This window comes from Mytilus galloprovincialis, chromosome 8 (assembly GCF_965363235.1).
Source record: "Mytilus galloprovincialis chromosome 8, xbMytGall1.hap1.1, whole genome shotgun sequence".
Lineage (NCBI taxonomy): Eukaryota > Metazoa > Mollusca > Bivalvia > Mytilida > Mytilidae > Mytilus > Mytilus galloprovincialis.
In genome coordinates this window covers 78,587,298-78,603,092 of record NC_134845.1, presented here as the reverse complement: position 1 = coordinate 78,603,092, position 15,795 = coordinate 78,587,298, and the positions used below count along the sequence as shown (strand labels likewise).

Here is a 15,795-nt window from a genome sequence, read left to right as displayed (position 1 = left end):
TTCCTTTTTTTCAAACGGATAATTATTATTCGACTTAAACGAAAAACGAAAACATTATTTTTAAAAAGTAATTACTGAATGTATTGAACAATCGGACAATGACATAGACATATCGTTAGACTTGTAAGACATTGTACGTAAAATGCATAATGAAAAAATAATATCTTATACGTCGTAATTTTTGTTCTTGCCTCCCCTTTTTTCAAAAGTATACGTTTATTTTGCAGAAACTTGATGTCATTGCTGAAAGAATGGATCAGTTTGAGAAGTTACACTCGTTTGAAGGTGTGTATGTTTCAAGAAAACTTTTGCTTTTAAATGAAACAATTACCTCTATCGAATACAGTATACATTTCATATCCTGGTTTAATTCTTGACACCAGTCTTTGTTCCTTTTAATTTGAAATTCCGATGTTTAACCCCGCCGCATTTTTGTGCTTGTCCAAAGTTAGGAGCCACTGGCCTTTGTCGTCTTGTATGATATTAATCTTAGTTCATTTATATATTTTAGAGTTTAGTTTGACGTCCATTATCACTAAACTAGTACATATTTTGTTTTGGTGCCGGCGGAAGCACGCCTCCAGGTGCGGGATTTTCATAAGATTGTGACAAGGGAACGTCACCATAAAAAAATCTATAATTACAATAGGAAATTAAAAATCCTCTCTTTTATCATAAATGTTGGTATAAAAACTCCCGTTAATGATAAATATATCAGATTAAGAAAAAGGCAGTTATCATTCTGAATATTTACTTAATTGAAAGTTAGTTCATCAGGATAAATCTCTTGAGTGTACATACGGAAGTCGTCATTATTGAGAGTTAATATCTCATCCAAATATAGAAAAGTATGATTATTGTTTGGCATAAGATGTTGTTTCGATGGGTTTTTGCTGATTTTTGTCGTACATTGTAACCCATTTCAATACAGAAACAGGTCTGAAATAAGTGGTGCACAGTAAGTAAGCATTAGAATTCCGATCACTTCAAGATAGACGGAATCTTCAAAGCGGAAAAAAATATTATCCAGTAAAATTTCAAGGACACTTATAGCATCAAAGCATGTCTAATAGACCACTTTCGAGTTCATCCGTCACCGGAAAAAACTCGTCAATTATACGCGCCTTTATGACGTCATTTACCAGATAGAGGGGATCGCCTGTATACCTGCACTATTCACGTTCATAAAGCGTCTAAGTGATCGTCTTTGTGCAGGATAAACTAGAAATAATTGTTGTTCTGTAGGTACTTAATAACAATTCCCTAATTACAGCAGTGCCGATTGTCAATTTTGAGAATTCAATTTGCCGCATAATTCGAACACTTTAGAATTATAGTTTTCCAACCACTCGTTCAACATTGGAATGGAAGTGACGATGCCCCTAAACGCACAAATGACGTTCACTAAAACCAGTGTTTTTGACGGAAATGCATCGAACTCGAAAGTTGTCTATTGACATAGTTTTTTTGTTCGTCGTTGTATAACATGACATAAAAGAGTTTGAACATATATATTTGCATTCTGACTTGTTAAATGCGCATTTAATAAGGTGTGTGAGATTTGTCTGAATAGGAATATGAGGCATAGTGGTATATAGGCAAGACAATTCAAAATTTTTAACAGATTCAAAATCACTAATATAAGCATGCAATTTACCAAGTACTTCCAACTAATGTTTGACACTCAAAAGTAATTAATTCCACTTTTTTCAAAAGCCTAATATTTGAATAATTTATTATCAGGTTTTAAATTGTACCAAGTGTACTAGTAAGTAGAAAAAATCTATATATTTTTGTGCAGCTTCGGAAGCAAGGAAATTGTTGGAACTTTCATTGTATTTGGTTCTGCTTGTAAAGAAGGATTTTCAAAATGAGGCGAAATATACCAAAGGGACATTAAAACTCATAAATCGAAAATAAACTGACAACACCATGGCTATAGAAAGAAAAAAAGATTAATAGAAAAATAACAGTACACAAAAAACATATCAAACTAAAAAGTAAGTAACACGAAGTTGAACCCTACCAAAAACAGGGGGTGATCTCAGATGCTCTGGAAATGTAAGCAGATCCTTTTTTACATGTGTCACCGATCCTGTTGCTCATGTTATTACAAATCTTTAAAAAGTCTATTTCGGTATGTCACATTCGTGAAAAGGGAAGGAGATTTTAGTTACGACATATGAAGCATATCCGATATTATCTGTAAAACGGTTATTCCATAACGGTCAACAAAGTCGTGATGGTTTCAACTTCACCATTTGGAACTCTTGGTTTAACAGCTTCCTGGTGAGCAGCAACACGCTATCAAGCAAACCATGATAGGAAATACAAGCCCATGAATATCGTATCAATTGGGAAATATATTCACTGTATACAGACGCTGCTGAAATGTTGCTACATAGAAATTGAAAGTTCCCAATTGGGAAGCTGAAATCATCTCTTTTGTCTTAAAGTTTTCAATCAAGAAATCAAGCATCTTGATAATGTCAGTTTCAAAGAATTTTTTGTTTGGATCAGAGTTATTCTATACAGAGTAGGATTTATCCCTCCCTAAGCAAGATATACGTTCGCCATTCTTTTTTTTATGAAACAAAAGAATACAAAGTTATCCAATTTGTCTTCAGTTTGGAATGGGGAATACTTGTGTAAAGTGTAGAATGAATGAATGAATCCTATATTTAAAGTTTTATGTTTGTAACATACGTCATTTCCACGTAAGAAAGGTGGTTGACTAACATCAAGTCGTTACATAGATATGTTACACTAAGAAACGTGTCCTTACCCTTAACGTGTCCAATTCCCCAGAACGTGTCCACATGACGTCACTGAAATGCAAAACCTGTCTTGTTGTAAAAAGGAACAAAGCGTGCCATTTGTATATACAAACACCCAAACGTGCCCGATCCCTCAAAAGTGTCCTATACGCCAAATGTGTATTTGGTTATTGCTATTTCACTAACGTATACTCATTTACATTTTGGAAGGCAACATTTTTTTTTTTATTTCCGCATCTTTGATTTAAAACGGCCTCTATTTCATAACAGGGATTGAAGTAGTTTTTTTTTACTGAAGTCATAAAAAATCGATCTTTACTCGCTCTAAAATTGATTAGATTAAAATCCCAAATACCGTTAATCCCGTTTATAACCGTAAACATTTAGGCCCAGTTTTAAATTCACTTTACGATAATAAAATAAATCTACAGCATTTATTGTTAACATGATGTCGTTCAAATATTGCATGAAACATTTGGCACTGGAAATTATTCGTGTGTCTTTAGTGATGCTCGAAACCTAAAACTTCATTAAAAAAAAACTGAAAACAAGTTTATGATTTGATGAGCTTTTAACATACCAGAACTGTTGAAAAATGGACGTAAATTGTGCTGAAAGCCCGCCGTGCAATATTCAAATTAATATAAAAGGCATAATTTGAGTTCACAATAATTAACATAGTAAACGATTAAACTGTAAGTCAGACTAAACGTATAAAAGCACGTAAAACAAAGAGATAGAAATAGACCCCCTTATTCTTCTGTAGAATTACACATTACAATGACGCATCATTTTTGTTCAAGCCCGTTTTTTTACATCGCAATTGGATAGATATTTACATAATCAAATACTTCGGTTTTTCATATTTGTTACCATCAAACGGTAATGTTAATAGTATAACAACTGTTACATTTAAATTTATATTGCATGTATTGGGTTGTCATAGTATGTTTGTCGTAAATTTGGACCTAGTGTTTTTTTTACACAAGTTAATAGTCGTATTATAAGACAAACATCAGTGACAGTTCATACATCAAGTAACTGCAATTTTTACAAAATTGGTGTTATTTTAATGTTCTAACAATGGTATAACGGGTGCAGTCATACCAAACTTTTTGCATTTCTTTCGACCCCTTTCGATCATGACTTGTACTCGTCACCCAATTCGTGTTCAAAGGAGTTTCAATATAGGAGTGACGATCCTATGCTGAAACGATCAAACCTTGAAAAATAGTTTTAACTGCTTTTTGCATTTGAAGAAACCATTGTTATACTTTTATTTTATTTCAAAACATGCATTTTTTTAAACAACACCACAACACAATGTCATTTGCATATTTCATAGTATAAGTAGGATCTGTAAATGATCATGAAATACTTGCAACAGGACACTTCAAAATTTCAGTCAAAAGTTAATTCCTATGCTACATTATGCAATTATGATAATCATTAAAAACCCGCATTTAACAAAGTAATGCTAATAAATGACTTCTCTATCAACTGTCCCCCCCATAATAGAATTGTCGTACACATTTAACGTTATTGAGGACATACATTTATTAGAGCTCAAAGACGTGAGACGTTCTGGCGTTAAACAGTGGACATGTTTTGGCGATTAACAATTATCGGACACGTTTTGGCAATATTGAATATTACTGACACGTTTGGGGAGAATACACACGTTTGGGAGAGTCGGACACGTTTTGGGGGATGGACACGTTCGAGAGTGTTACACATATATAAGTATAATTTATTCAATGCAACTCTAAATATCAGCATTTTTTATCCAGTCAATTATTCATAAGGTGTTTTTTTTTTGTATTATCAAAGATGGCAGAAGAAGTATCATCCTGAGATGGGACGGAAACAATGCGAAATGCAGAATACCTAAATTCATTGAAATTGGACATGCAACAGGTAATTAGATTCAGGACTAACATTTTTTATATTTGACAAATTTTTGCAAAACTCAAAAATAACGGCGATGACGGATTGACATTTAAACTTCAGTTACTATTACATGCTTATTAAAACATGTAAAAACGAGAGCATCTTAATGTAATTCGTAAATGATCCATGTCTTATCCACGCTTAACCAGATTTGAAACATCCTAATTTGCACGAACAGTCCATCGGAAGATAAGTCAACATCTTCAGAAACATTGTTCTGGCTGACTCCGAGTTGAGAAAATCTTTTCTCAAGCTTAAATGCTGCATGCTTAGCACATAATTCCCAGTTACTGATTTTGAGGATGTCAATACTTACGTGTTGAGGCAAACAATACTCCCAGTACACACAACACACCACATAGAAACCTCAAGACAAAACAACATGCATAAAGCCAACATAAAGTTGGATCTAATCTTAAGTATTCAGAAAGCGGAAACAAATCCTGTTTCACAGGTTGCATCGGCCATGTTGCTTATGGTTAGTAGAATTTCGATAGTAAATCTCATTCGGCGATGGAGAGTTTTCTCATTTGCAATCATACTCCATCTTATCCATGTTACAATCAAGATAAAGAGAACAGCGTCGTCCAAAGATGGATGGTTTCCGGATGATAACTTTGGTATAAGTGAATAGAAATCAATAAAATTTTAACACAAGGTTTAGAACCACTAAAGGTAGGTTAGGATTTTGGGGGTTTTGGTCCCAACTGTTTAGGAATTAATCTTCACCAGGCACGCTCAAGCCAAGCATTTGATGGCCAATTATTTTTGAATACTAAAAAATCATGAAGAGCTACATGTACATGCTCAACGAAGACCTTACAAGTATTGTCAAATTAATGTAGGGTTAACTTTGCCAGTTTGAAGTTTTAGTTTCTACTAATTAATCAATGCAGAATTTAATAAATATTTATATATTTAAGTCATATAAATACCGCAACACTTACTAGTGCGCTAGTGATATCGGAGATGTCTAGCCAAACAACAGCAGTAGAGACCTATTTCTAGTACACAAAGTTTAACACATTATACTTTTCGTGGATCCGAAGCACAATACTGGATTTACTTTCATCAGGAACTCTACTCAAAACAGAATTGGGTTATTGGCTTTGAACTAGCTGTCAGTACTGCGAGTACTCTCAGATCTGTACTTAGTGTCTTTTTGTTTTTGGGATATACAATTCCCTGGTCACGATCACGCTGTGTTTTTGTAAATGTATTTCTGTTTGTATCTATCTGATGAGTTCAGCCTTTTTCAACTGATGTTTATAGTTTGTTCTTCTTATGTTGTCCTGTTATACCACTGTCCTAGGTTAGGGGGGGATTCCGCTAACATGTATACCCGCCACATTCTATATGTATGTGCCTGTCCCATGTCAGGAGCCTATAATTTAGTGGTTGTCGTTTGTTGATGTATTATATACTTTTATTTCGTTCATTTTTTTGTGTACATAAACTAGGCTTTTGTTTTCTCTTTTGAATTATTTTACATTTGTCATTTAGGGGCTTTTTTGCTGAATATGCTGTATGGACTTTGCTCATTGTTGAAGGCCGTAGTGTGACCTATATGTGTTGATGTCTTTGTCAATTGGTCTCTTGTGGAGAGTTGTCTAATTGGCAATCATACCACATCTTCTTTTTTATAATTATAGTTTGTTGTATATTTTATTTATCTTTTTATCGTTTGCAAAAGAAATGATGTGTTAATTTCTGAGTGTCGAAATATTAATTATTCAAAAGACAAAAGGTTCATATCCCAAGCATAGAAGGCAAAGTCAGATATTATCTTCTAGCTTGTTTTATTTCTTTTGCCTTGCATTTCAACTTCGTTTTCAATTTGGCTTCACGATTGGCATGATTTGAGCGACACGGATGATCCTGTGAAGACGATCAGTGCAAACAAATTAAAAGCCTGGTATTCATAATGGTTCCGTTACAACTACATTGTTTTTACTTAGTCGATACTGTTGCATCTAAGGTCAGATGACACCTACCAGTTGGATATATACACCTTACAGTCCTTCCATACACCGAATATACTAGACCTATTGCTTATAGTATCTGAGATATGGACTTGACCACCAAAACTTAACCTTGTTCACTGATCCACGAAATGAGTTCGAGGTCAAGTGAAAACTGTCTGACGGGTATGATGACCTTGCAAGGTAGAAACATACAAAATATAGTTATCCTAATACTTATAATAAAAGAGAATTCAACATTACAAAACAAACTTTTTTTTAAGTAGTCACTTAACCCTGAAAATGAGATCAAGGACATTGGTCATGTGACTGACGGAAACTTCGTAACATGAGGCATCCATATACAAGGTATGAAGCATCCAGTTCTTCCACCTTCTAAAATATAAAGTTTATAGGAAGTTAGCTAACGTCGCCGCCGAATTACTATCCCTATGTCGAGCTTTCTGCAACAAAAGTTGCAGGCTCGACAATAAATTGTGATTTTTTTAGGTGCATTTATACCATCCGAGTCATATGGGGGCCATGCAATGCAAACTGGTGTGCCTTCATCCGGAAATGTCTTTAATAAGATGATGAATTACGTTTCCTCTGCTGTATCCTGTAAAACATATGGAAATCAAGAATACGAGGTTGAAGGTAAGATTGTTCAAGAAAATAATATTTGAAGAGTCGGTTTTAGCCTTTGGGGCGAAAAATACCATAGGGACAACTCTAGATGGTAGTCAACACATATATGTACCTGTTCAAAAATTTTAATGTGAGTATGAATGCACCTGTTTATCAATTGAGATATTAAATCGCCACATGATAAGGCAGATGGCATGATACTGCTGCGAAATATGAATTTGGCAATGACAAAACTGAATTAATGTAAGAAGTCTTAGGTTACTTTTCCATGTATAATTTAAGTCTGTTATTGATTTTGCGTCAATCATGATAATATATTAATTTTATTCCTTTCACACAGTCATAACTACGGATCGCATAAAGATTTCTGGAATATCTTTTTATTCATTTTTACGGTTTCCACTAGTCTAACCTTACCAATTAAACTACTTTTATTAAAGATAAACATAATTTATATTTTCAGACAATGAAGTACTCGGAACTCCGCATTCAACATTACGAGCCAAAAATATAGGTACTGATTATTTCTTCTCCAAAGTAATAAATCTTGTTACCAAAATGCAAAATTGAGTGTTATTCTACATCATACATTACATTTTAAAACACTTTTTGTATTGAGAATATGGAATATATATTTATAAAATGTAATATAAGGCTATAATGGCGATGATGGTCATTGTCAATGTTGTGTGGTTGATAGAAACATATTCTTTATGACAAATTGAAGTGAAGCATATTCTGACTGTCACGATTAAGAGTCTATATGGTCTATATAACCATATACGATTTCGAAAAAAAATCTTAGTCATTTGGAACTGCAAATTAAGAAAAATAGGTGAACGTATTTTATATACTTACACGGCTAAGTTATACTCTAAAAGAAGTGGAATTTAAGCAATGTCGAAATGTTTTTCTAATGAAATCTTTTGTATTATCAAAATCTGCATAGATGTACAAATATTGAATTATTGACTTCCAAGACAATATTTCGCCGTTATTTTTCCGTATGCAATGACCTTAACTACGATACCTCTCGTAATAACTTTGGCAATCGCACACCGCACTAGATAAACCTTGATGAAAGAATGTAAACACACATGATCTGTAAGGTTAATAGAAATCATAGATTCTTGAAGAACAAATTTAATACAAATCCATTTTAACAACTGTCAAGGAATTATTATAGTTTAAAAACAAATGAGAACGCGTGAAAATATTGACATCAAATGGCATGGCTCTATCAATTCTATTATCTGTCCCGCTTTCCACGTGCTATGTTTTTTAATGTGTATAAATGTCATGCTCCGGTAAATTTCGACAACAAATTCGAAACTTGATTAGCTTGCCATGAACAACAACTGAATTAAATATTACTTGTCGATTATACGTTATAGCTGTGTAACAACTACATTGTATATGCAAGACTATGTTTAGTAGAAATGTATGCATGCTTTTGATAATTTTTATAAAATTATTAAATTTTAAGATTGTCGTTTGATATGACTTTCATAACTAAACATAAACCCTCAACATTACGAGACAGCAAATTGCTCTGATTTCACTACCTCGTATATCGTATATATTTATATGTTTATCATCAAAATCCATTGCTGTAAATCAAAAGACTAATAATGATATGTGTGAAAATCAATGCAACGTGTCTTGCAATATAAATAAACTAATACAAACCGAAAATATAGTGTGTATTCCTTGATTATGCAAAATTGTGCACATTGTTTTATTTCGATATCAGTATAGCTGTCGATCTGTTGCTTTCTCGCTGATTGCTCACTATTATCCAATGTTAATTTTGACTTAGTATGTCCTACAATCCTAGAAACTCGTTTTATAAAACTTCCATATCTAAACATAAACCCTAAACATTACGAGATAGTAGATTGCCGTTATTTTCATAACTCATATACATGAAAAAAAAAAAATCAAAACAACACGTTTGATAATTTCTTGCGTCCGAAGCGCTTTTCTGGATTTACGTTCATCAGGAACGCTCCAACCAAACATTTGAAATCCGAAGATGTATAAGTACCGAAACCGTTGAAGAGCTATGTCAAAAATACCGGAAATAAATAGACAAATTCATATGTGTTTATTATAAATATCCTTGTCCGTGCATTCCGAATAGCTCCGTTACGAGCTCGTGTGGCTACCACGGCTTTTATTTTCTTTATCTTGATATGTGTATTCTTAATATATTTACGAGATTTTAACATTAGAACACTACAGTTGCCTCTAATCTAAGTTTTGAAATCGATGTAAAAACAATTATATTTTTGTTTACAATTACGTAGCCTTTTTTTCAATTTGAATAAACACTGCCATATATATTTTTAATCTGCAATAGATCATTATGAAGCTGCATTATTAGCAATTTTGTCTTTCAGATAACAAGATGACGCCACAGGTACATTTTAAAAGTGAAGAGGATAATGATGACATTACAAGTAAGAGCGCATCATGTATTTTCTAAAAATGTCACTAATGGTTTCGAATGCAGTTCATTTATTGAGGAAAAGAAAATTATTATTTTCAAATTAATACATGTATGCTGACGTTTTGAGTGAATTTTTAAATATCCCTCTGTCATACTTACTTTATTGCATGTACAGAAATTAAACTTATTTTCAGGCGGAGACGAAGACTCTAGTGAAGAAAATGACCTTCATATCTGCGGTTGGTGTAAATGTGAATTTGCAGGGCTATCGGAATTTTTTAGACACAAGCTTAGATGTAGCAGGGTAAGTAATAATATGATTTCTTTTACCTGTATTCTATAAGTTATAATTTAGTAGCAAAAAAAAAACAATATTGGTCACTCGACATAAAAACAACAATTAATCAGTAAACATGGAGCTTGCACTACATGTATGATTTGGATTGTGTTGTGTTTTTTTTTATCTTTTATCTTTAATTGTGTGTTAGGCGATATTAGTCGTCACAAATAATTATTGTAATGAATCCTAATTTTTCTGCTCTTTATCATTTGATGAATATTATAAACAACAAATGATTTTTTTTTAATTTTCGGTAATATGAAATACTTTCAAAGCTTATGGTAAAAAGAAGATTTTCATTGTGAATATATAAACAAAAAATGAGGAGATACCAATACATTTGATTTAAAGTGTTCATATAATTTATAATTTTATATTTAGAACAATAAAACAGAAGAGGTTTGTTGTTCTGGTGGAACACTTGCAGCCACAGGTAAATATTAGAAATAGAAAACAAATATTCTTCGACAGTTTTGTGTCACCTGATCCTTCAAATATATAGCACACTTCATTTCTTTATTCACGTTTAAATACGTGAGAGGGCAAATACCATTTAACATTCTAAACACAATGGTCCTCTAACCCAATCATCAACATGGTTTTTAATTCCGAAAAAACCCCAACTTAAGTGGTTCATTTAATTAATAATCAATATATACATGTAAAGCATGTGCTCTATGTATGATAAAATAACTTTTGAATAAAATTTACAATGCAATAGCTAAGTAACTGAATGAAACTACTGAAAAAAGTAAAATCACAAAAAAACGTTTAACTGTAAATTTACAAATTTATATTATTGATTTTATCGCGATTGTTAACCAATTGACAAATACGAAATTAAATTTTACAATTTGATGAAATGCGGAAATACATAATTGCTTTTAGTTAATAAATTTAAAATTTCGTTCCAGGCGGTGATGAATATAATGCGGAAATCGTATTTGAAAATGTCAACTATGAATGGAGTGAGAAAGCAGTAAAGAAAAAATTTAAGCTGCAAAAACACAATCATCTTGGTTTCCGTCTTACTCATAAGGAAAAGGGTAGTTTAATTTTATGGACAAAACTATCAGGCAGAATTCTTAAAGACGAAGACACATTTACCACATGTTTTGAGCAATTTGTGACACAGATTCTCCGGCAATGTCCTCTAGTAATGGACAAGTATGTCGGAATTCGGATAACCATTACTATTGTGGAATGGTTAGCAGGTAAGTTTTATTTTTGGAGATTTCAACATACATGTATCTTTGAATTAAATGTTTTGATTTGAAATAAGTTATATAACATTTTAGTTGCAATTTAAGATATGATTGAAATACTGTTAACTGCATTCACACTTCAATATCGTACATTTACATTATAATAAGTTCCTGTTAATTTCTGTCCTTGAACCTTAATGATCAGATCGATTTTTGTTCCAATTTGATGGTTTTTTTGGTTAGTAAAATACGAACAAAAATTTCATTGTCTTCTTATCGTACAATTCACGCTGCATCATTTATGACATAATATATATTTGTACATATACTTTTAGATTATCACAACAACGACAATGATTTGATGAGATGCGGTCGATGCTATAATGAATTTCATTATCTAAATGCATTCAGTGATCATAAAGGTCTGAAGTGTCTAAAGCGAACAGCTGAACAGATAGCGGAAATTGGTGGTAAACATTTAAAATTAATCTAATCTTGGTCTGGCAGGGGCGGCGTTAACTAACTTCTAATAAGCATTTTACGTTAGAAGGTGGAAAACCTGGATGATTTATACTTTTTATATAAATGCCTTATATTACAAATTTTCCGTCTGTCAAACGTACATTGTCCTTGGGCTGATGATTGCTAATTATACGCTGATTCTAAAAAATACATAGAAATCGTCTATCTTTAAAATCAGCGTACAATTAGCAATAATTTTACACTGGAAATGACATTTCAACCTGAATTTTAATATTTGTCATATCCAAATAGATCTTTATGGTTGGAAAGATCTTTAATTGTTTTCTGAACAATTGGTTATTTTTTAATTATTTCAGAATGGTTCTATCCTAATTTCTATTTCATGTTATATTACGTACATCTATTGGATTGGTTGAGATTATAATTTGGGTATTCAATTTAAACTTGCCATTTTTCATGAGCCTGTACCACACGAACGTAATCAGACTGGCATTTCGTCTGCATAAAAAGTATGGGTGCTGTTTGAAAAACACAGAAGAAAGGTTAAATCAACTACAAAGTTTGAGAGTATGACAAATACTATAATACCGAAACAAAGGTTCCAACTACCACTAAAGCCATCTGTGCTTGTAATAAGAATACCCACTGATCCTGTAGTTTTAGTTAGATTCTTTAGTTTCTTTATGGTTTGGTCAAAAAGGGACTTGTCTTTGATTTTAATGCTTTTTTAATCTGTTTAATCAATTATCAATTTTTTGCCGCGAACTAGGGATTGAACAATTATATAAACACACGATCGTATGATCCTAACCATAGCCAACATCTGTATTTTATTTTGTTGGTTAACCCTTTAATAGGCTAATAACCACACTTCTATGTAGAAAGTGCTTCGATTTCAAAAGTTTCATGTTAAAGAACTTCTATCGTTCAGAAAGCCAATACTTAAATGAAAATAATTTTGCCAATGAACAATGCTTTTAGTCTTCATATTCAAACTGGACAATTTCGTTTAGATTTAGATATCGACTCTCGTGTACTGGAGGTAACTGACCGGATTGACATAGACGCGAAGATTCAAACGGTAGGTTTATACTCTCACTCAGTGAACATATTGTTTTGATGAAATATGATAATGGTTATTTGGTACATATGTAAATCTCATCATTTGGGTAAAACTCAAAAGCAATTTTTAAAAAATCTTAATATATTATATATATATACTAGTATATATATATATATGGCTATAACTTGTGCTCAAATTAAAGCATTAATACCAATCCAAAAAGCGTAAGATTGTAACATTGTATGAAGGTTTTATTTATGAGCATTGATTATTTATATGTAAGCACATACGTTATGACTTCTTTGCTGATAACATACTTGTTGACGCAACCTCAAACAGCAATAGTATCGATCAAGTGTTGAACAAACTCATCGAACATGCCAGGCTAATAACTAAGTATACCATATGTGCGTTTCGCCAAATGAATTATCGTTGGCGGTGTTCCAAAATAGTTAGTTAAGATGTAGTGAAAAAAACATGTTCCATTTGACTTTCTTGTGGTATGGAACGTCGTATCATGTGACTTTTTTTAAGTCATTTCCATTGAAGAAACGATAAAAATCTAGATATAATCTGAAATACATATTACATCTTCTTAATTCATATAATAAAAATTTGGGAAATTATACACAAATAAACACTTGACAACTATAAGTACAAAAGCCAACCGAAAACAATACCTTTATATGAAGACTATAGGTTGCACTTTATAAATACACGCCCCTTTTGGGGAGATATTATCTATTCATATACATTTTCATTTGCTACATACTAATTTCCTGATAGGATCTCTATGTTTCATCACAAAGAGACATTACTTGGATTTGTTACCAGTATATGTACACATAGTTTCGAATTATTTTGAATTCTGAGTGTTTACCTTAGTAAAAGAAGGGGTAGTACATAAATTAAGTATACGTTTAAACTCTTAAACGTTCTAGGCACATACATATTGAAAACATGCCGCACAGCCATATGTTTTGACTTTTAGAAAACATAGTAATGCATATCAACTTTTCATTCAAGGCTAAACGAAAGTTTTAGCAGTTAAAGAAGTGAGTTCCTATGGGAAATTATATTGTCTAATCTTACAGAAATGCAACCTATAATGTGACATATTACTATTGTAAGAAAGATATGTATTAGAAATATATTTATTAGGAGACCAATACTAGACTAGTAATAGCTGGAATTGACTTTGGAACAACGTACTCTGGATATGCACACTGTCTTCGAACTGATTACAGGGCTAATAAAAAGAAACAAGAATTGAAATTTCCACACTGGAAAAGAGGAGATGGCCGCGCTAGCTATAAAGCACCAAACTGTATTCTGTTCAAACCAGACATGTCATTTCACAGTTTTGGCTATGATGCAGTAAACAATTGTTTGAGATTTATCAACAATGAAGAAGTAGATGAATGGTTTTATTTCGACAACTTTAAAATGGTTTTATATAATGAAAAGGTAATCATACAAAATGCATATGCATCGGGTTATATTCCCTATCAATTTGATATATCTTGACAAGACTAAAAAATAACCAAACAAGTAAAAAGTGTAACTACTTAAAAGGGAAAATGTGTATGGCGGAAATTTTTATGGATTATCCTGATTTCACAATCTTAATTGAAAAAAAACCGAAGACACACTAATATCCGTGACTCTGCATTTATGTTTGCCGTCATACTTTGAACGACAAAATAATTTTTATGTCTACCTGTGCGAATTTCAAACGCGCAATTTAACACCAGTACTGAAAACCTTCTATCCTTTATGGGTAGACTTTACATAGATAAATTAAGTCGTATAAGAAAAACAAAATGAGTATGTTAAATTTGATGTATGCCTTTTTGTGCTTCTTCGATAACACAATATTGACTGCTGTACCCCTATTTTTGACATTTTTTACTCTTTTAGTATGTTTGTTTTGTTCATGCATCGTTGACAATGTAATGGAATTTGATACGATTGTCATACAAGTGAGAGGTTTAGCTAGCTATAAAACCAGGTTGAATCCACCATTTTCTACATAAGAGAATGCCTGTACCAAGTCAGGAATATGACAGTTGTTATCCATTCGTTTGATGTGTTTGGACTTTTGATTTTGCCTTTTGATTTTGGATTTTCCTTTTTGAATTTTCCTCGGAGTTCAGTATTTTTGTGTTTTTACTTTTTTCAATGGTCAATGTATCATTAAATTATAAAAGAGAAACGAAAGATACCAGAGGGACAGTCAAACTCATAAATCGAAAATAAACTGACAACACCATGGCTAAAAATGAAAAATACATCGGCTCATTTTTCAAACCTTCCCACTTTTCTCGTCAATAAGATGCTAAAATAACATTGAATTGAATAATTTAGATTCTCTACAATATTGTAGAAATGTTCATCGTGACGGTATTGTTCATCTTTTAAGGTTTATATTATAAGCATACTCGTTACGCAATTGAAGACTACCTTTTCACCCAACAAATTAGCTTCTTCCCCTGCAAAGCGTGATAAAATTAAAATGATAAAAAGTCGTTTTTACCAAGATTACACACATTACGCCTAGACATATTGGCTCTTCCTGCTAACATGTCGATATCAATGAAGATGTATGTTCCTCCAAAGGAAAACAACTCGTAAAAACAGATCTCTTATTACAGGGTTAAGTACGAAATATGCAATGATATGTATATGTATGACATTACAAATAGAGTAATCAAAAAGAGAAAGTTAAATCCATGTCAAGTACTACAAATACTAGTCTAGTATATAAAAGACTGTAGTGAAATAGATATTAACAATTTTCAAACGGGAACTTTAAGGGTTAGAAAGCAACAAAGTCGTTTCATTACTGATAAAAATCATCCGTGACATTTTTTGCCAAGCCGTTGACATATTGTCGAAGAAGCATTATATAGTAAT

General features: G+C 32.3%; 1 protein-coding gene across 1 annotated transcript; it reads left to right on the top strand.

Moving 5' to 3' along the window:
- The first annotated feature begins 231 nt into the window (after window positions 1-231).
- Window positions 232-15,656, top strand: LOC143043789 (uncharacterized). The gene is made up of 12 exons (XM_076215969.1): window positions 232-285; window positions 4,608-4,694; window positions 7,199-7,345; window positions 7,800-7,850; window positions 9,739-9,798; window positions 9,983-10,092; window positions 10,510-10,561; window positions 11,043-11,342; window positions 11,669-11,803; window positions 12,830-12,897; window positions 14,041-14,346; window positions 15,585-15,656. Exons 1-12 carry the CDS (start codon window positions 252-254, stop codon window positions 15,654-15,656), a joined length of 1,422 nt encoding a protein of 473 aa, XP_076072084.1. The 5' UTR covers window positions 232-251.
- The last annotated feature ends 139 nt before the right edge of the window (window positions 15,657-15,795 follow it).

Excerpts from the sequence above, each read along its gene's own strand:
- LOC143043789 (XM_076215969.1), top strand. The coding sequence starts at position 252 with ATGGATCAGTTTGAGAAGTTACACTCGTTTGAAG. Across the intron at positions 10,562-11,042 it reads TGGAACACTTGCAGCCACAG|GCGGTGATGAATATAATGCG; the intron begins GTAAATATTAGA and ends ATTTCGTTCCAG. Across the intron at positions 12,898-14,040 it reads TAGACGCGAAGATTCAAACG|GAGACCAATACTAGACTAGT; the intron begins GTAGGTTTATAC and ends TATATTTATTAG.